At 48.7% G+C, this 22,579-nt stretch overlaps 1 protein-coding gene across 4 annotated transcripts in view; it reads right to left on the bottom strand.

Annotated features, from left to right (window-relative positions):
• DGKD (diacylglycerol kinase delta) overlaps nucleotides 1-16,713 on the bottom strand; it is a 108,353-nt gene extending 91,640 nt beyond the window's left edge. For 3 of the 4 annotated variants that reach the window (XM_039234501.1, XM_039234500.1, XM_039234499.1), the window contains exon 1: nucleotides 16,558-16,713. In XM_039234501.1, the coding sequence (XP_039090432.1) occupies nucleotides 16,558-16,713 (156 nt within the window). The remainder of the gene's footprint in view (nucleotides 1-16,557) is intronic. The other variant, XM_039234503.1, reaches the window with a different exon arrangement.
• Nucleotides 16,714-22,579: the final 5,866 nt, after the last annotated feature.

The raw sequence follows: 22,579 nt of genomic DNA on the forward strand, positions 1-22,579 counted from the left end.
TCGTGCAGTTAGAGAGGGATACTTTTACAGAGTAAAAAGTACGAGAGGAATTTGCTTTAAATACTCAGAAGAAAGTGGGGCTCGGGGCTGGGGACAGATGAAACAAGAACAATGCGACACTGACGACTGTTTAGACCCAGTGACTGATTAAAACCCCTCTCCCTACTTTTGTGTATGTTTGGAAATTTCCATTAGACGTACAGACAGGGTGCTTTGGAAGCTCAGCCATGAATGAAACACACCAGAGGCCTGAATGCAAGGCCTGGAGCTGCTACCACTGGGGCAGAAGGTAGCCACCACCCCCCGCCCCGGTTCCTGATCTGCCGATCCCACCTCAGGGGTGCTGCACAGAGCAGGAAATCCTGGAGAGACAGGCTCACACATGCTGCAAAGCACCACACAAACATAAAGCAGTGTCATAACCATCATTACTCAAATGCCCCTTCCCTGGGTCCCACCACCCCCTGCCCCATTTTCAGACTTAAGGTAGAAGTAAAGTCTAAGCAGCCATCTCGGCCAATGTGCTTACGGGAAGTGCTTTATCTTCACTTGAGAACACTCAGCCCAGCCACTAACACCTGCCACTGACATCCTGCGATAACATCCTTCGTGTTTTCGGTGCATCAGTAAAACAGAAAAGTGGGATTATATAATGTACAAATGATCTAATGACCTGCTTTTCCAAATATATTGTGACCAGATCTGCTTCTGGGTTTTGTTGCTCTGTATCCTATTTCTGGTTCATCTTTTCAAACGTTTAAGGACACTGAAATAATTAGGAACAAATCTAAGAAATGGACAGCATTTCATACATGAAATAATTTCAATGTCAGGCTAAAATATATCTTTCTTAAAAATATATCTGGGGCACCTGGGTAGGTCAGTTGGTTGAGTATCCGACTTCAGCTCAGGTCATGATCTCACAGTTTGTGAGTCTGAGCCCCATGTTGGCCTCTCTGCTGTCAGTAGAGTCTGCTTCGGATCCTCTCTCTCTCTCTCTCTCTGCCCCTCCCCCGCACACATGCACACACATGTGTGCATGCTCACTCGCTCTAAAATATTCTTAAAAACCTAATAAACAAATAAAATATATCCTGTCTAGGGGCACCTGGGTGGCTTAGTCACTTAAGCATTTGACTCTTGATTTTGGCTTGGGTCATGATCCCAGGATTGTGGGATTGAGCCCCATGTCAGGCTCTGCACTGAGCATGGAGACTGCTTGGGATCCTTCTTCTCTCTCTCTCTCTCCCCCACCCACCCCACACCCTCCCGCCCCTCTACCTTGCTCTCACTCTCTCTAAAATAAAAAAAATTTTAGGGGAGCCTGGGTGACTCAGTCTTAAGCATCCAACTTCATCTCAGGGCATGATCTCACAGTTCATGAGTTCAAGCTCCACATCGGGCTCTGCACTGAGAGTGCAAAGCCTGCTTCAGATTCTCTCTTTCTCTCCCTCTCTCCCCCTCTCTGACTCATGTTTTCTTTCTCTCTCAAAATAAATTAGTAAACTTTAAAAAAATTTTAAAAATTAAAAATAAATAATTTTTTAAACCTTATTTATATCAAGACCTTCAGTTCTCTGTTTAGGTAAATTTAGCATTATTCTTCAACACAGGAATTAAAAGTTTAAACAAAGGAGAGGCACCTGGGTGGCTCAGTCGATTAAGCATCTGACTCCTGATTTTGGCTCAGGTCATGATCCCTGGATTGTGGGACTGATCCACATCAAGCTCTACACTAAGCAAGGAGCCTGCTTAAAATTGTCTCTTTCTCTCTCTGCACCTCTCCCCCACTCATGTGCTCTCTCTCAAACAAAAAAAAATTTTTTAAGTTTAAACAAAGGGAAACATATCTAAGATACAGCATATAATACATACACTTATTAGAATACTATGAAGTTTAGGGGCGCCTGGGTGGCTTAGTCGGTTAAGCATCCAACTTTCACTTAGGTCATGATCTCGCGGTTCGTGGTTCGGGCCCCGCGTCGGGCTCTGTGCTGACTGCCAGCTCAGAGCCTGGAGCCTATTTCAGTCTGTGACTCCCTCTCTCTCTGACCCTCCCCTGCTCACGCTGTCTCTCTCTCTCTCCTAGAAATTTAAAAAAAAAAAAAAAAATTAGAATACTATGAAGTTTACATCCTATGTTTTTGCAAGTCATGCCCTTTTGTACATCTGGCTCCTTAAACTTCATCTGCTTTGAGCCTGACAGTTGGAACTGTTTCAGCTGTGTTTCAGGACACTCCAGAGAATAGACTAAGGACAGACTCTCCTCCATCTTCTGGTACCAGCACACAGCATCCTATGCTATCCGTGTCAGGAATCCTCAACAGAAGGACAGCCATGTTTGTTTCCCTTAGTATAAAATAATGCTCATTTTAGAAAATTCAGAAAAGTAGAAATAGAAAGAATCCAAATTGCTCCACCCCTGGTATCAGAGCACAATCCTTGGCATCAGTTTGGAAACTTTCTTCATCTTCCTTCCTATGCATGGTGTTTTGCACACAGCTGAATGGCCTTCTGTACACAATGCCTGTTTCCCCAACATCACAAAGTACTGTCCACATTAACTGCCTTCCTCAATCACCTGAATGGCTGCAGCAGGCACAAGAGCAGCAACTCGCTCTGCCACTTCCTAGTTCTGTGGCCTGGGCACTCAGGCACCTCACGGCAACCCTCTCACACTCGCAAAGATGAAGTGAGACCACCTATGCATGGTGCGTGGCGCCAGCACACAACACGCGTCAGCTCTGGTCGTTAACTAAGTTGTTAAACTGGAGTGTCTTCTGGGCTTGCAACTTTTATATTTAATGCTGCAATAAACATAACATCCACTGTGCTTTTTCACATTTAAGATTATCTCCTGGGGACAGGATCTCACCAGTGAAATTACTGAGTCAAGAGTATGGACTTTCTTGGAGTTTTTCAAACATGTCACCAATTGCTTTTCCAAATGGTTGTACCATATGTGCTGCTGGAGGGTGAGGAAGCTACAGGGTTTCTATAAACAGCAAAATTCCAGCTCATGCACACTACCGGCTGGATATAAAAATACACTTACACAATTATTACTAGTCAACAGTAAAATTCACTTAGATAATTAGACTCATAACTCAGTACTGACAAACCTGGGTTTTTTCCTTGCCCTTTTAAAGCACATGAAAACATAGAGAAAAGAGAACAATTTCTGACTTCCTTTTTGCTTCTGAGTACTGGTCCCTCTTTATCAAAGAGTTTAAATACAAAGGCTACCAGGTAGAATTAGACTTAACAAGGTGAGTATTTCTTTCAAATTTTCCCAAACCGTGGAAAGAATGAATCTGCACTGCTACATTCGAAATATAGAAGAGTTCTATGACAATAAAAAGTCAGAAATACAGATATTTCCTTTCAAATTCTTCAAATATCTGTCTTATAACTATCTATAAGAATGATTCTGTTACGCATCCCTCTATGAACTCCACTGAGACCAATCCAGAATGGCCAAGACTACCAACCAATTCTGAGAAGTTCACCGCTCATGTAAGTATTACAGCTTTTGTAGCCTGAGGGGCCGAATCTGGCTGGAAAAAAGTGGCCCTCTTCAACAAACAGTGCTGGGATATCTGCACGGAAAAGGGTGAAACTGAACCCTTTCCTCACACCACATATGAAAATTAACTCAAAATGGATCAAAGAATAAAAAGATAAAATACTCTTAAAAGAAAACACTGAAGTACATCTTCATGACCCTGGATTTCTCAAATATGACACCAAAAGCACAAACAAGAAAAGAAAAACATAAAGTGGACTTCATCAAAATTTGTAATCCTTTTGTGCTTCAAAGGATACCATCAAGACAGTGAAGGGGCGCCTAGGTGGCTCCGTCGGTTAAGCGTCCGACTTTGGCTCAGGTCATGATCTCACAGTTCGTGGGTTTGAGCCCCACGTTGGGCTCTGTGCTGACAGCTAGCTCAAAGCCTGGAGCCTGCTTCAGATTCTGTATCTCCCTCCCTCACTATCTGACCCTCCCCTGCTCACGTTGTCTCTCTTTCTCTCTCTCTCAGAAGTAAATAAAACATTAAAAAAAAAAAAGACAGTGAAAAAAGAACCCACAGAAGGGGAGAAAACATTTGCAAGCCATTGATTTGATAAGGGTCCAGTATTTAGAATATATAAAGAACATTTATGACTCAACAACAGAAAGATAGCCCAACTCAAAAATGGGCAAAGGACTGAAACAGACATTTCTCCAAAGATATACAAACGGCCAACAAGCACATGAAAAAATACTCAACAACAAAAAGAAAGAAAAAGAAAAAAGGAAGGAAAGAAGAAGAAAGCTCAACATCATTAGTCACTAAGGAAATGCAAATCAATACCAGGAGATACCACTTCACACCCACCACGATGGCCATATTATTTAAAAAGAACAAGTACTGGCAAGTGTGGAGAAACTGGAATCCTTCTATCCTGCTGTCGTGCTGTTGGAAATGTAAGATGGTACAGTTTAGATGTTCCTCAATAAGGTAAACACAGAATCCCACTTCCTGGGGAAATACTCAAAAGAACTGAAAACAGGTATTCAAACAATAACTTGTCCATAGCAGCACTATTCATAACAGCCAAACAGAAGTGATTCAAATATACATCAACAGATGAGTGGATCAGCAAAACGTGACAGACCCGTACGATGGGTATTAGGTGGCCATAAAAAGGAACGAAGTCCTGATACAGGCTACCACATGGATGAACCTTGAGAACATTATGCTAAGGGAAAGATGCCAAACACAAAAGGCCGCATATTCTATGATTCCACTTACAGGAAATATCCAGAACAGGCAAATCCATGGAGACAGAAAGCGGACAAGTGGCTGGGGAAGAGGAGGGAATGGGGGAGTGACTGTTCAATGGGGAGGGGCTCCCCTGGAGGAGAAAAAGGTTCTGGAACTAAACAGTGGTGATGGCAATGTACTAATGCCACTGAATTGAATACATTTAAAAGGGCCAAATGATAAATAAAAAGAAGCAGAGTATCCCTCTTCCATCTTGCTGCAAGGGGCAAAGCACTGCTCATCTTGGAGCCTGGGGTGTACCTCACCATCGTGGGACCAGAGGAGCCTGCTCAGGAAGACCACCACCACCCAGGCACCAACACCTTCAGATGCGGAAGAGCAGAGCCAGCCAGAGGTGGGTGGCAGGTGACCCAAAGCACCGCACTGCTCAGACTGAGGCTGCGGGGACAGCCCGCCCAGAGCAGCAGGCACAGCACTGGACCTGTGACCAAGTATCAGGCGGGACTCCCATTCCCGCCAGCAGCCAAGCACCCAGCTAATGGCAGTTCAAACCCACGGACCGGCAAACACATTCCAGGACTGATAAAGAAAGTGGAGGTAAGAGGCTGAAGCTACACCATAAAGCACATGAATAAATCTAAATGAATTTATTACAGAAACCGGAAGACCGTTTTAGAAAATATGCGCTTCTTATTGTAAGATTACGGGAAGGCACTGACTCTGTTAAAAAATTAAAGTATTTTCAAGGACAGGGAGCACCAGAATGAGAACAGGATGAAATTAAAGTACAACAAGCTGCGATACAGGCCAGGATTTAAAAAGGAAGCAGAAACAATCACTCCAGCAGAATTAAAACCCACATGTAAAGGGCTAAAGACAAAAATGTACACTGCAGAAAATGTCACTGGTCATGAACGAGACAAAACTGAGACACGGAATGCTGCAGCCTACACCGGAGAGAAGACAAGACAGGGAAAAGCTCCTCAACAGAGTGGTAAAGGGACAGATTAGCTGACAATATTAAGAACCACCCAAAAGGAACACAAAATAAGTGGAGATGCAAAAATCAGAAGCACAAACCCAAAGAAGAGAAGCAAAGATCTGCCAGGCTGTGCCGAAATCGTAGGCACAGGACAGAGGAGGCCAGCACGTGGGCTGGGCCAGCTGCCCTCGGCCAGGGATGGAACACTATGCCCCACAACCCCACGTTGGAGCTCCAGCCTGAAGACGAAACAACAGATCGCTACAGTTAAAATATCAAAGAGCCAGGTTGAAGGGGCTCTCCTGGGAAAATGTAGACAATTTGAGCATCAAAAGGAATGACTGTGACTGATTGTAAAACACTAAATGAAAATAGTGAATCCATAGTGACAGGCAGAGAGACGGAGAGAGAAAAGAAAACATCTGCCTTCTGTTGAGAATGACTCGTCTACTGACTCCTTACTTTGAAAATTGGTAATTAAACAGAATCCAGCAATTACCCTGCCTTTTTTTTTTTTTTAGGAGAAACTGTAGTCCTTCCCCAGTAGAAGTAGGGAAATTTTACAGAAGAATACCAACAGATAAACATGGAAGAAATGACAGAAAGGGGGACTCTCCATTTTGTAAATTCTTAATGTAATTGACTCAGGCAAGTATTACGTATGAGTGTTCAAGAAAGCAGCTGTGTTGATTGTTAAAGAAAAGGATATTTGCATGGTGCCCAGGAAGCACCTTGCAGGTTACCTCCTAACTGCAAAGAAGGAAATCTACATTTCCAATGGGCAGATCTAGCACCTCCACACAAAGCAAATGATGACACAGCAGAGGGGACAGCCTAACAGGACACGGAGCATCCCAGATTTAGGAGATTTGCCCAAAACATCAACCTGACTGTATTAGGGTCTTCAAACCTCTCACTTTCAGTGTACAGCAAATAAAAGGATCAAAGAAGCCACAAGGAAACAATCAGACAAACCCAGACACAGATTTAACAAGATCACTTCCCTGGTTTCTTCACAGACTCAATGTCAAAATGGGGAGGAGAGAAGGTGGCTGTGGGGAGCTGTTCTAAGCTGAGAGTCTGAGGAGGTACAACAACCACATACAATGCATCTGGGGCGCCTGCGTGGCTCAGCTGGCTCAGGTCATGATCTCACAGTTCATGAGTCTGAGCCCCGAGTCAGGCGCTGTGCTGATAGCGCAGAGCCTGCCTGGGATCTCTCTCTCCCTGTCTCTGCCCCCTCCCCAATTTGCACACTCAAGCATTCTCTTGTTCTCTCATTTTTTTTTCTCTCTCTCTCAAAATAAATAATAAACTTAAAAAGAAATACAGGGGCACCTGGGTGGGTCAGTCGGTTAAGCATCCAACTTCAGCTCAGATCATAATCTCAAGGTTCGGGAGTTCAAGCCCCATGCTGGGCTCTGTGCTGACAGCTCAGAGTCTGGACCCTGCTTCAGATTCTGTCTCCCCCTCTCTCTCTCCAAAATAAACTAACGCTAAAAAAATTTTTTTTGATAAATAAATAAACAAAAGAAATACAATGCATGAATTTTGATTGGTACATAGTCCCCAAAGTAAGCCTATAAAAGACATTTTTGGTTCAACTGGGGAAATCTAAAAATAATATGCACGCTAGATATTGGAAAATTACAATTAGTTTTTAGCTGTAATAATGGTACATAGCAAAACATCCTTATTTTTAGGAGTTTAGATAGAATAATGGTATATTTTAAAATGTCATTTTCAGGAGACGCATGCTGAGCTATTCAGGGGTGAACTGCTGTGATGTCTACAAATTACTTTCAAAATGTTTAGCAGATTATTTATATTTAATACATACAGATAAGGCATATTGGTAATATGTTCATAATTACTGATTCTCAGTAAGAAGTATATTAGGCATCACTGTACTATTATCCTTTTTAAATTTTTCATAATTAAAAATTGAAAAAGAGCTTTCCTTGCAAAGGGAATATAGAATACAGAGTACAACCATTACAAGGGATGAGAATAAAGAGACTCTATTTTTTTAATGTTTATTTTTGAGAGAGAAAGAGAGAGAGACAGCAACAGAGTAAGTGGAGGAAGGACATAGAGAGAGAGAAAGAGAGAGAATCCCAAGCAGGCTCTGAGCTGTCAGCACAGAGCCCAACTTTGGGCTCAAACTCATGAACCATGACATCATGGCCTGAGCCAAAGTCAAGAGTGTGACACTTAACCAACTGAGCCACCCAGGCACCCCCAAGAATAGAGAGACTTTAATACCAGGAGAAATACCTGTAACATTAAAGTGGAAACTTACATATGCTTTCATTCCAACTCAATTAAACACACCCAGAAACACAGTCTGGAAGGAAAGACAAAAGAAACAATAACGATAGTGCAGATGGACCCCTGGGTGCTGAATTCAGGAATTTGTCTTCTTCCCCTCCCCTCCCTTCCGTCCTCTTCCTTGCCAGCTTCTCCCACTTCCTTCTTGGACTGGATCTCCTGCTCCCCCCACCTCTTAAAGCCAGTGGCCGGAGCTAAGCGGGCCCTCCCACTCTGCCACTGTTCCTTCTCTCAGGCTCCGGGAGCCACCCCCACTGTCAAGGGGCTGGGGAGGACCCAGCAGGAAGAGGTGCGATACGGAATCTACAAGGCCTGGGTGGCACACTGGCTGGCAAGCCACCGAACTGCTGAGCCCACGTCCCTCCGCTGTGAAGCTGGGACAGTCGAGAGTAACAGAGTCCAGGGCACGACGGCGGCAGGGCACAGAGAGGGCAAAACCCCACAGCTGGTGCCCACCAGTCTTCAAGCAGACCTCGTCAGGTCAGAGAAGAGCTCCCTTATCCCACGAGCCTCCTCTTCCCAACACCCACACCAGACCATCACCAAGCTCTCACAACTTCAAAGCCATCTAAGTCTCCCTATTACCACCACCACAACTTCGGCCCAGGCTACCGGCCCCCACTCGGGCGACGACACAGCCACAGCAACCTCTTCACCATAGATCAGATTATGTCTTGCCCCTTCCTAAAATCTGTTATTTTTTTTTAATGTTTATTTATTTACTTTTGAGGGAAATAAAGCAAGCAGGGGAGCGGCAGAGAGAGAATCCCAAGCAGGCTCTGTGCTGACAGCACAGAGTCCAACACAGGGTTCGGACCCATGAACTGTGAGATCATGACCTGAGCTGAAATCAAGAGTCAGACGCTTAACCAACTGAGCCACCCAGGTGCCCCTAAATCTTTTTTTTTTTTTTTAAGTTTGTTTATTTACTTTTGAGAAGTGGGGAAGGGCAGAGTGAGAAAGAAAATCTCAAGCAAGCTTTGCACCATCAGCACAGAACCCAATGCAGGGCTTGAACTCACAAACTGCGAGACCATGACCTGAGCCGAAACCAAGAGTCAGATGCCAACTGTTAGCCGACTGAACCACACAGGCGCCCATTGTTTTTGTTTTTGTTTTGAGAGCAAGCACGTGGGAGCACGAGTGAGGCACAGAGAGAAAATCCCTGGAAGGGCAGACGGCGGAGGGGAGAGAGGGACAGAGCAGGACTCACCTGAAGAAGGGCTCGTGTTCACATGAAATGGGGCATAAGCTCACCCTATGTGGGGCTGGAGCTCACTAACCATGAGATGATGACCTGAGCCAAAGTCAGATGTTTAACGACTGAGCCACCCAGGTGCCCCTTTTTTTAAAAGTAGGCTTCACACCCAGCATGGAGCCCAATGGGGGGCTTGAACTCAGGACCCTGAGTGCAAGACCTGAGCTGAGATCAAGATCAGACACTGGGGCACCTGGGTGGCCCAGTCAGTTAGGCCTCCAACTTTGGCTCAGGTTGTGATCTCACAGTCTGTGAGTTCGAGCCCCGTGTCAGGCCCTGTGTCACAGCTCAGAGCCTGGAGCCTGCTTTGGATTCTGTGTCTCCCTCTCTCTTTGACCCTCCCCCACTCACATTCTGTCTCTCTCAAAAATAGACATTAAAAAAAAATTTTTTTTAATGAAAGAAAGGAAGGAAGGAAGGAAGAGAGAGAGGTGCCTGGGTGGCTCAGTCGGTTAAGTGTCCAACTTCAGGTCAGGTCATGACCTCACTGTTCATGGGTTCAAGCACCGCATCAGGCTCTGTGCTGACAGCTAGCTCAGAGCCTGGAGCCAGTCTTCAGATTCTGTGCCTCCCTCTCTCTCTGACCCTCCCCTGCACATGCTGTCTCTATCTCTTTCTCAAAATAAATAAAACATTAAAAAACAATTTTTTAAAGAAAGAAAGAAGGAAAAAAACAGAACACTCAGCACTCCAGAAGCTTCCTTTCTCATGGGCCATCCAATCACTACCCATATCTTCCCACTGTGCAGACTTTTTCTGGTAATCATTTCTTTCAATGCAAATTTAAAAACACAGGCAGGCAGGACTAAACACCTTAGTATCCTATCCATTCTGAACTGGATATAAATGGAATCACACAGAACATTCTTTTATGTCTGGCTTTTTTGCCAGACTACATTAATGCTGTGATTAATCCTTACATCAGCAGGGAGCAGTTCATTTTCACTGATGCATAGTATTCTCTTAAAAGAACATACCATGATTTATTCATCCATTCTGTTGACCGACAGTGGGTCCTTTCCACTTTTGAGCCATTACCAAAACTACACTAGTAATGTTCTTGAACGTGCCTCTTGGAGCACATTAACTTACATAAGCTATTCGATACACACACCTAGAAGTGGAACTGCTGAAACACAGGATACACGTTTCTTCGACTTTAACAGACACAGCCAAAACGTCTTCTCCTAACAGGGTGTTACCAACTTATCATTCCCACCAACAGTAGGTCAGCTTCCCCTTGCTCTGAGTCCCTACTAACACCTGGAAGGAGACACCACATGGAAGAGATGCACAGGGCAAGTATGGGAGTGGGAAAGAGCAGAGAACTGCCCTGCCCTCTCTGGGCATGCCAACCCCCTTCCCCACCCCCACCCCGCCTCTCCCCCCCCGCCCCCCGACACACACAGGATAATACGTTCATCAGCCCAGAAACTCCTCGAGAATCTCCTTGTTAAATGAGTTGTTACAACTCCATCTCCAAACCCCTCCACTCGTAGAAGTTGGGAGTAAGGCTGAAAGTTCACACCTTGAATCACTTGTTTGGCCTTTCCGGGGACGGCTCCCGTCCTGAAGCTATCTTAGGCACCCCCCACTACCCCCTCCCCCGCGCTGAGTCACCTCGTTAGCATAAGCTCAAGAAAAGCCAAAAGGGGCTCGTTATGAATAACAAAAGATAGTCCTATCACTCAGGTTCCAAGTGAACACGAATTTTAAGGGGACACTCTTCCCACTACAGACCCCACTAGTGACCCCAAGGGAAAACGCAGCCAGCCCCAAATGCCAGCTCACTTCCACAGACCACCCCTCCTGGTTCGCAGCCCTGTAACACTGCGTTATCTCACCAGCTGCCTCCTATTGGCGGAAGGTACAGACAGCTGCTCGGTTACCTGGCCCACCATTACCAGAAGCAGAGGCCACTTTTTCCCTACCCTTCTCTCCCTACCCCACCCCCCAGTTATCAGGCCAAACTCACCTATTATACCCTCCCAAAGCACTCCGGCCGTCACCTGCTTAACACTCATCAACATCGTTACGCCACACTAACTGTGCGATTACCTTACCAGTGTCTGTCTTGTCTTCAGACCCTGAGCTCCAGGAATGCTTTTTGTTGTTGTTCAGTAAGGTACCCTAAGTGCCTAGCACAATAAAACAATATTTGCTGAGTTAAAAATAAATCTGTGAAATAAGAAAAATAATGACTAGCCTTGATATTCCCACTAGTATTCGATAAATTAATTTTCTAAAAAAGATTTGCATTGCTAATTGTCTGCCAGATTCACTTTTATTTGCTCTCCTGGCAGCTAGAGATGAAGAATCACCCAGCTTGAGCTGGGGGAGGAGGGGTTCAGGGAGAATGAGCAAAGAGACAGAAATAATCATAAAAGAAACCATTTACTGAATGCTGACGATATACCAGGCACTATGCTAGCTAAGTGTACGCAGACTGTCCCATTTACTTTTGTGACTTATCGTCAGCATTTCTATTTTAGGGTTCTGAGAACTATTGTTATCCTTTCTGTTTTGCAATTTCACAGATATGGAAACTGAGGCTCAAGAACACACATCTAACATTTACTGTCACTACTGCCACCCCAGGAACTGGTATTTTCCCTCTTTCAGTTCCAGAAACCAAGTCTTAAAAGAGGAGGTTTGGAAACCTGTGATCACGTGTCTCATAAGTGGGAGAGCAGGGTGTGAATCAGCTTCATTCGACACCAAAGTTTAGGCTCTTAAGTGCACACGTGAGCTTAAAAACCTTTCATGCCACCACATACCTGCTAGGATGGCTATAGTCAAAGATATAACTGAGGACCTGGAGAAACTGGAACCCTCACACACTGCTGATGGGCATGTAAAAACGGTGCAGACGCTTTGGAAAACAGTCGGGCAATTTCTCAAAGGTGAACCACAGAGTTACCTTGTGACCCAGCAAATGGTAGATACGCAAGAGAAATGACACATATGTCCACACAGAAGCATGTGCATAAATGTTCACAGCAGCCTCATCCAGATTAGCCAAAAAGTGGAAACAATCCAAATGCACACGCTCCAACGTGGACGAACTCTGAACACTTACGCCGAGTGAAAGAAGCCAGCCACAAAAGGCACATACTGCACGATTCTATGTATGTGAAATGTCCAGAATCGGCATATCCTTACGACAGAAAGCAGATTCACAGCTGTCTAAGGCTGACAGAGTTGAGAAGGAATAGGAACGGATGCTAATGGTTATGGGGTTTCTTTTGGGGGTGACAGAAACGTTCTAAAATTGACTGCGGTAATGGTTACACAACGTGCATATACTAAAAACCACTGAACTGTATACAGTTGAAGTGAGTGAACTGTACGGTATGTGAATCGTATCTTTATAAAGCTATTTTTTTAAGTCTTTTACGAGTTAAACATTTTGCCTGATTTCTACTAGTTTTCAGTTCACAATGGGAAAAACGCTTTGTTGAAATCTGAAATCAGGAATATAAGCGCTTTCATGCGCAAAGCCAAAAACGATAAAACTTGGAAACAGATTAAACTGTCTTAGCTGAGACGCTTCACAGAACCACGCTGTTCTTTACTCAGATTTCAAAATACACTATAATGTGCTGGTGAATTAATTTACCAGTGTGATTTCTTCCATTTTCTTGTTCCCACTCTTAACTAGGTGGTCCTACGAAGTCATTACCGTGCACTAGCTAGGAAATACAAATGAAGTGATGTGTTTGCTAGAAGCAGTTGGAACTTTTGAAAATATGAGGCACGCATGAAATGCTATATAAGTGACCGTCTCAAATCTCCACGAATCAAGTTTTCCGTACGCTAAAGACTTGGGGGAGGAGGGGCAGTTTCAGAAAAACCTCATGGACCAAAGACTTACTTGGCGTTTGGTAAGGCTTACCTCGACGCATCGGTCACAAGGTCTTGTTTCTCGAAGTCGGGCCCGTGGACCAGCAGCAGCAGCCTCTCCTGAGAGCTGACTAGAAACGTAGACCCTTAGGCCCCACCCTAGACCTCCTCAACCAGTGTCTGCACTTTACTGAGACCCCCAGAGGATGTGTCTGCACAGGAAAGCCTGAGAAGCACTGGACTGGTATTTCAGAAACTTGACATACACACAGGTCTGGTCCTAGGCCAGTTCGTCCTCTGTTCCATTCTTTGACCTTCTGCTCCACACCGAATTGCAGAGGGGCTGATGCCGAACAGGCTGGGTTTCCCAAGCAAGAGGGGGATGTGGTGAGACAGCGCCCTCCGAAAGTTCCAGAAGCTCCAGGGCCAGGCCAGATGACCCAGCCTCTGGCAGGTGGGAGCTGTGCCTGGGATCTGAAATGCCACGTCCTCCCTCTGTCCCCCAGTTCAGGGGTGACAATGGTTTCCTGTTTGTTGCCTCATCTCCGGGTTGCTTCACTGCCCAGTGTTTGTATCTCCAGTCCCTCACTGCCCGGGAGAACCCCCCCCCCCCATTAAATTCCTTCTGTTTTAAATGAAGCGGTTTCAGCTTTCCCGTTTAGATGCAGAATGACACCCCATACCGTTGTGGATCTCTCTCTTATGCACCACATATACCAGTGCAATTTTCTGAATGGCCTATCTGCTTTAAAAACCAGGGGAGGGGGGGGCAGCTACTGCACACAGAAAACCTCACACTTCCCACATTCAGCCCATCTCTAACAACCCGAAAGAAAAATTAGCCTGAAGCTATTTGTACAGCAGCTGTGACTGTATTCAGCAACTCAAGTCTTCAGGGTGTATTTTTAACACTCTACCCATCACTCCTCAACCCCAACAGCTGGTAGGTCCAGCAGCTACCGTGTTGGGGACGGGGACGGGAGGGGATGCCTCCTAAAGAAGAGAGTTCTGGGGGCGCCTGGGTGGCTTAGTCGGTTAAGCGTCCGACTTTCGCTTAGGTCATGATCTCGCGGTTCGCGGGTTCGAGCCCCGCGTCGGGCTCTGTGCTGACTGCCAGCTCAGAGCCTGGAGCCTGTTTCAGAGTCTCTGACTCCCTCTCTCTGTGACCCTCCCCTGCTCACACTGTCTCTCTCTCTCTCCTAGAAATAAATTTAAAAAAAAAAAACATTAAAAAAAAAAAAAGAAGAAGAGAGTTCTGGACATACACTGGCATCTCTGAGAGAGCTAATCTTAATCACACTTGTAAATCATATGATCCACCCCACACTGTGCACATACCAAGCTCCAGGACCAAACAACAGGGGAGAGCGACTCTTATCAGTATCATTTAGGGCTACTTGGAGATCTTCCTAAAAGCACATCTGACTGGTCACTCCCATGCTCTGAATAACCCTCAGTGGCTCCCTCTTGCCCAAGGCCAAAAACCCAACTCCAGGGCTGGCCCTTTAAAATCAGGCCAATCTACCTTTCCAGCCTCCTCCTAATTCCTCTCAACCTGACCCACTCACCTTCTGACCATTCCCAGGTGTGCTTACTCCTTCACATACGAGTGTCAGTATCTGTCAACTATGTGGAAAGCACTTCCTTCCCCAATTAGCCTGGCAAACTTTTCCCCTCAAGATCAGGGTAGCGGCATCTCTGTCGCCTGAGCTTCCACAGGACTTACTATGCCCTACTGTGACGTGCACAGGTGTCCATCTTCTACAGAGCAGGATCCAGACTCCTACTGTCCATCTCGGGATCCTTTTTTTTTTTTTTTTAATGTTTTACTTATTTTTGAGAGAGAAATAGAGACAATATGAGCAGACGAGGGTCAGAGAAAGAGGGAGACACAGAATCCGAAGACAGGCCCCAGGCTCTGAGCTGGTAGTCAGCATAGAGCCCGACGCGGGGCTCGAACCCATGAACCATGAGATCATGACCTGAGCTGAAGCCGGACGCTTAACCAACTGAGCCACCCAGACGCCCCCATCTCAGGATCCTGACCGTGGTTCAGATCCAGATCCACATTTATTACCTGTGACACCCTGGGCCAATTTCATCAGGTGGGGATGACAGGTAACACCCAACTCAAAGAGTTCTCGCAGGTACTAAACGAGTTAACCCACATAAAGTGCTGTAAAGTTAACCCAAGAAAAATGCCTGGCACACAGCCTGGTAAGCACTGAAGAACTGCCACCTTACAATCAATTGCTATTACCGCTATACCTGGAACAAAGGCGATGTTCAGTGCCTGCCTATTTGCCGAATAACTGGAACACTTCACAACAAACCTGTCTGTAACACGTGCAGACCAAAGACGACCCCACAAGTATCAAAGGCGGGCAAAAGGTAAAAGCAAGAAATGGCTCCCACGGTGAAAGCAGCAGCTGAACCTAACTGGCCCGGGAGGAAAAGCGCACTGCAGCAGGGTGAGAGTCTGTGCCAACTGGATCTGCCGGGGCTGCCCACAGACCCAGCATGCCCGCAGCCACCTGTCCAGCCACCTGTCTGCGGCAGCCGCGTTCGAACAGAGAGGGCTCACCTGTAGCAAAAACCATAAGCAGTTTTCAACGGGAACCGCAAAAGGAAAACAAAGGGCGCAACTTTCCTCCCGCAGAAAGGAAATGCGTCTTTCTGCAGCGAACATTTAGCGTCTGGAGTTCTCCACCGAGAGTTAGGTGCCCAGCCGGTGCGCCGCCGGCGAGAGCCCCCTCTCCCGGCTTTCCCGAGGGAGGGCGAGCTGGTCACAGAGCGCGCATCCCTTCTCTTTAGGGTACGAAAACACTAGCGAGTCAAGGAAGAGCCCTACACCCGGGTCCTGCTGAATTTCCCGGGGAACCACAGGTGAGTCCACAGAGCACCCAGCGGGAAATGACCGGGCCAGTCCTCAGAAACGTGGGGCTCGGGGAGCGTACGCTTGCGGGGCGCAGCCAGGAGCCCCCATTTCTGGTGCGCTCGCCCCCCCACCCCCCCGCCTCTAGGCCTCAGTTTCCTCCCGGTCCTCGCAGCGCGGGGCTGCCTCGCGGCCCACCGCGGCGGGCGCCCCCGGCCCCGGCGCCCCGCCCCACTCGCCCGGCCCCGCGCGGCGCCCACCTGCGCCCCCGGCCCGGGCTCCCCGCCGCCGCCCCGCCGGGACGGGGCGCTCTGCCCGGGCGCAGGGCGGGGCGCCCGGCCCGTTACCCCGTGGAGCGCGCTCCGCCCGGACAGCGGCGCCCGGCGGGGACCCCGGGCCGGGCTGGGCCGGGCCTGGGCGGCTCTCGGGCCCGGCCGCGGGCCTCACGGGGCTGCCGCGGCGTGAGGGGCGCGCGCCCGGGCCGCCGCCGCGGGCTCACCTTCTGGCGGATCTGGCCCGACGTGGACACCTTGCGGATGAGTTTCTGAGGAGAGCCGGGCTCCGCCTCGGGCTCGCTGTCGGACGACTCCTCGGGCGGCGGCGGCGGAGGAGGTTGCGGCGGACCCGGCGGAGGGGCGCCCGCCGCCGCCGCCATGCTGCCGGGCCAGCGCGCGCACAGCGGGCGGGGGCGGGGCCGGGGGCGGGGTCTTGAGGGCGGGGCCTGTTCGGGCGGGGGCGGGACCGGGACCGGGCAGTCGTCGCCCCGCCCCCGCCGCGCCCCCTGCCGGTCGCGCACGCAGCCGCAGATGGAGTGGCGCTCCGGCCCCTCGGCCTCCACGCGTGGGGTCCCCTGGCCCCTGGTCTTAGCAGCTGTTTATTTTTTGTCGAGGGCAGAATTTGCGTCATCCCGTTCCTATGGTCACTTTTTTTAAATCTTCAGTCTTCGCGTTCAAGAATGTAAGTGATCTCCAGGAGGCGCGAGACTGTCTTGCCCTGCATGTGTCGCCAGCGTCAGAAGCAGCTTCTGGCATTTAGTTGCACCATAAACAATTGGGAGTAGAGGGATACATGCACGAATGCAAGAAAGAAAGAAGACAGTACTTGAACGGACTTCTGGGATGCCAGAAGAGGGGACACACCATTCCAACCGAGAAGGGTTCCTGGAGAAAAGATGCCCAAGAGAAGGAAGAGGCTAGCAGGAGTTCTCCCTGACAGGGGGGAATTGAGTTCTAGGAGGAGGGACCAGATTGTGCCAAGTCCTGGAGGCAAGAAAACAAGTGTCCAGTAAAAAAGGAAGTTGTAGCCTAAAGGGAGGAAAATGACACAAAGAGATGAGCCTGGGGGTGGGCAGGTCAGATACGGCTTTGTAAACCCGATAAAGAGGTTAGTCCTGAGGACAACAGGAAGCCTTTAAGGGATTTTAACCCTGGGCAGGGCTGGGTCACAAAGCAGGAGCAGTGATCCAGGCTTTGAAGTAATCAGGGCAGGTGGCTGCCTGGGTCATTGGGAGGGGCTGCAGAGATAAAGTAGACTAGGGAGGAGGTGGAGGCAGGAGGCGCAGGTGACAGTGAAGAGGGCTAACCAGGACGGCCGGACAGGTAGGTGGACGCCTTCACGGGGGGGGGGGGGGCAGGAGAATGCACTTGTTTGTGTTTGCTGCCCATTGAGACATTCAGGTGGAAAAGGGCTTGGTGCCACCTAAGAGGGGCAAATCCTTCGGGGGCCACGTGACTGTCCCCTTGCTCTTTCAGACGGCTGCTGCTAGACTCAGTGTTCCCTGGCCTGCCTGCTAGTCAGCATGCTCTGGACCCTACTCCTCCAGCTGATACTTTTCAGAGGCAAAACAAGTGACACCCCCCCTCCCCCCCCAGAGGACACAGAATAGCGTCTAGCATGGGGAGAGATGTGGCCAGGGCAGTGGACTCAGAGGCAGGACAGAGCATGTCCGGGCCTAATGCAGGGACACTCAGGGACAGGCCCAGAGCCCCTGGCTGCACTGCTCGGTGCCATAGCCACTGGCCACACAGGACAACTTCAATTTCAGTTGCAATTAATTATAATTAAATTTTCGGTTCCTCAGTCACACTAGCCACATTTCAAGTGCACAATAACCGTGTGTGGCTTAGCAACTACCACACAAGACGGCGCAGATATACAACATTTTCATCCTCGCCGTGAGTTCTGATGTGCACACAGATAGTGGCGGCTCTCGTGCGCTGATCACCAGGTGCACAGCAGATACTTGACCAGTGATTCTAGTCTTCACACCAGCCCCACAGAGCAAGCTCACTGGGCTTGCTCTGGAGACGAAGACAGTGGCCTGAGGTTCAGATTCTTCTCCCGAAGGCATGGAAAAGAGACCAGGTCTAGACCTGGACCATGTGACTCCCAAGGCCTTGATGCTTCCCGGCTAGCTCTCGCACAAAGCTGGGCCCGAAGAAGCTCGTAGAAAGCAAGAGGGGAGAAGGGCCTGTTCTGGGCTGAACTGCATCCCCCTGTAACCCCCACCCCCAACATTCATAGGTTGACGTCCTAACCCTCAGTGCATCAGAATGTGACTGTGTTTAGAGATAGAACCTTTAAAGAAATAAGTTAAAATGAAGCCATTAGGATGGGCCTTAACCCAAGTATGACTGGTATCCTTCTAAGAAGAAGAAATTTGGACACAGACAGGCTCAGAGGGAAGACCATGTGAAGACACAAAGAAAGGCCATCGACAAGCCAAGGAAAGAGGCCTAGAAGAAACTGGCTCTGCCAAACTTGATCTCAGACTTCTGGCCTCCAGATCTGTGAGAAAAATGTCTATTGAAATCCCCCAGCAGTTTGTTATAACAGCCTAAGCCGACTAAGACCAAACGGGCACAAAGGAGAGGGTGATCCACATCCTTATGGAAGTTGGTCATTTTGTATCACTTAATTGCAAATGATGTGGCACATAAGTGCAGAACCTAGAGGAGCTAACATTAATGCTGTCAAGGGTGTGGTGAGGCTCTCCGGAGGAGGGGTGACCCCAGCAGGGTTTTAAAATTTGAGTAGAAAGGTAAGGGGGTGGAAGGAATTTTCCAGGAAAACACAACAAGGCAGGAGACTCCCGGGCAAGCTGAAAGAATGACACAGGTAGCTGTTGGCGAGTAGAGGCGGCGGCCAGGAGGGTGTGTGGCTGTGGCTGGCCCCAGAGCTGTACTGGCCAAGAGCAAGGACTACGTCCCTCGAGCACCAGAGCCGCTGAAGGGTGTTTACAATATATCTGGACAGAAAATGATCCAGGGGAGAAAAGACTAGAAACAGAAAGTGCATTAAAAAACGATTCGCCAGTCCAGGCAATGTTGATTTGGGGCAGAACCAAGGCCATGGTCACAGCAGTGGAGAGAGGAGGTGACACACGGAAGACACAGCAGAGATGGGAAGAAAAGGGACCAGCTGCTCTAGACGGGAGATTAGGGAGCAGGACGGATGGGGATGCTTCCTGGGGACACAGCTTTCAAGGGGGTTGCCGTCCCCAGTGACCACAAGTGGACCTAGTGGAGATGAAGATGAACTTGGTTTTAAACAAATGGAGCTTGAGGTGCCTGGGTGAGCTGCTACCTACACACGAGAGAAGCTCAGGGGACGTCTGGGCTCCAGAACCCATCATTTTAAGGGGCAGAAAGCCACAGACATGACCGTGAGTTGGGAGGTAGCAGCTGAGGCTGGATGGGAGTACATCTACAATCATGATAAAATACTACAAATTGTCCCGGCTAAGAGGAGCCTAAGGAGAGACGTAACATCATGTGGGATCCTGGAACATGAAATGGACGTTAGGCAAAAGCTATGGAAATCTGAATAAAGAATGGGCTTGAGTATAATAATAACATGTCACTACGGGTGCATGAAGTGTGCTCAATGTGCCATCCTAGTGAAAGATGTTCGTAATAAGGGAGATGGGTGTAGGGGAATTCACTGTCCTATCTATGCAACTCTCCTGTAAATCTAAAACTACAGGACTTGAAAATAAAAGGTGTATCTTTTTAAAAGGGCATTAGGCTTGTTAAGAATCGTATTATGTTCCTAAATCAGAGAACAACTCTGGCGTATTTTTCTCTGATGAGTGAAGAAGATTTTCTGTTCTTGGGTGACTGCAGAGCACAGTTGCCTCGGAGAGAACCCCCCCCTCCCCCGGCCCAAGTGCTGAGCCTGTAAGAGCACATCCCCTCCAGTGCCTCTTTAGGGAGTGAGTCACTCTGTGAATCATCACTAACAATGTGCGGCTCCCTGAGTTTACCCCACCTTAAGGGCATATCAAGGTGGCAGCAATAACACACTTCACATCCAGCCTAATCCGTCTCGACCTGTCAACGTAAAAACACACGCACCTCCTGTCAAAAAAACCCCGCTTCACGTTAGAATAAATGATGCACTTCAAAACATGGTATTAACTTTTTTTTTTTTTTTTAGAGGGAGAGAGTGTGAGCAGGGGAGAGGGGCGGAGGGAGGGAGGGAGAGAGAAAGAGAGAATCTTAAGCAGGCTCCGTGCTGAGTGTGGAGCCCAACTTGGGGCTTGATCCCATGACCCTGGGATCACAACCTGAGCCAAAATCAAGACTCAGATGTTCTACCGACTAAACAACCCAAGCACCTCAAACGTGAGAATCATCTTATTTTACAATGAACTAGGGTTATGATTGACATCTGGAGCGGGACATCTCTTCGCTCTGTGTGATGTATAACTTCCCTGGCCTCCAAGCATTGTGACAACCAAAAACCACCTCTGTACATTTCCAAACAGGCCAGCTGGGGCCCCCACCTACCCCAGCGCCCCAAGGGTTAGTGAGGTAACCAGTACAGGCTGTGACCTTGGACTAGGAAGGGAGCAATGGGAAAAGTTACCGGGATAGGAAAACAGGTTCTCTAAAAGGAAGTTAACTAGCTACATGCTTGATAAAATCATAGCGCGCTAAGTACACTCAAGGGGACAGGTAACGCTGGGGAAATCTGAAGCAGATGGTGGGCTGTACCGGTGTCGATATCCTGGCTATGACAGCACACCATAGTTTCACACAATGTTACCCTTGGGGTAAATACAGGATCTCTCTGTATTGTTTCTTACAATTGCATGTGACTCTACAATTCTCTCCATAACATTTCAATTAAAAAAATAATAATAATTCACAGGCAGCCAGTGCTGAACCATAAGCGCTAACCTCCCCCTCTGGGTCTCCAAAGTGTCATGTACTTACTCAGCAAAGGTCAGGTTATAGACTCAGGGACACCAGAGTTCAAGTCTTGACTCTGACCTCTCTCAACTGCAGTTTCCTTGTCTCATGAATGGGTGTGGCACGACCCCCGTACAAGCACGGCTGCAATGGTGAGATGCAAGGTGTCCAGCGCCCAGCACAAGGCAGGCGCCCATAAGTAGCAGGGATTCTACTCCAGGCTTTTGCCTGCCGGTTGCAGAACTTGGCCCCAAGTTCCCAGCCCCCACTTTCTCCATATGGCACCCTCAGCTCCCCAGTAACCTGTTTCTTCCAACGCACCTACCTGGAAAAAAAACCCCGGGGCCACACAGCAGGCACATCCTCCCTCCCGACATGCCAGCAGACCCTCGCGAGCAGGCGCAGCCCAGGCAGGGTTCCCATCCCATTCCGATCAGCTGGCTGCTCCCTTCCTGCTCCCCTCCTCGCCCTCCCCAGGGTGGCCACCTGCAGGCTATATTCTAACCAGCACCTGGAAGTCCCGGAGTTGGGCATTTGGGGACGTGCAGGGACTGGCCTTCCAGCTCTGGCCTCCGGCTCTAACCCACACAGTTCCAAAGGTCAGGCCCATTAACGTCCACCCTGACTTAGGATGTCCTGGGGTCAAGCAATGCAGGATCCAACAGGCTGGTGCTCTCGCCAGGCACGGCAGGGCAGGCTCCCGGGTGCTGGGCTCGGCCAGGATCTCTAGCGAGAGCCAGCCGCTGCTGGCCTGCGGGCTTGGGCAGAAGCAGAGGGGCCCTGATCCTTCCTGAGCATCCAGAGAGGGGGCGTAGGCTGGCGTGGCAACGTGCTGTTCCCCTAGAACCCGAGAAAACCCAAAGGAGGAATCGTGTCTGACCTGCAAACCCACAGGCCAAAGGCCCAGTCTTCTGCCCGAATTATTATTATTATTATTGCTATTATTACTATTCCTTCTCTGGAAATGAATCCTCATCTCTGTTAACATCAGAATGGCTCAAACCTGACACGTAGGTCCAAACGCCCCTTTGTGTGTGCGGGAGCCTCCAGCCTAAATCCCAGTCCCCAGGACACAAGCCGGCCTGCAGTCCTGCCCAGCAGGCCCACATGTGGGAGCCTGCGTGTGCACGGATCCCGGGCTGCTAGCAGTCCAGCCCTCTGCCACGGCTCGTGGTCCTGGACGCCCGCCCCCACGGGCCCCCTCCATTCACGCTCCTACCTTCTGTGAGGGGTAGACCTGTGCAGAGCTCTGCAAACCTCTTTGTTCCTACTCCCTCGAAGCATGGACCAGAGCCTACACACCCCCAAAGCCCCTCCGTGGCCTCT

This window comes from Hyaena hyaena, unplaced genomic scaffold (genome assembly GCF_003009895.1).
Source record: "Hyaena hyaena isolate Hyena2069 unplaced genomic scaffold, ASM300989v1 scaffold_86, whole genome shotgun sequence".
In the NCBI taxonomy this organism is placed as follows: Eukaryota; Metazoa; Chordata; class Mammalia; order Carnivora; family Hyaenidae; genus Hyaena; species Hyaena hyaena.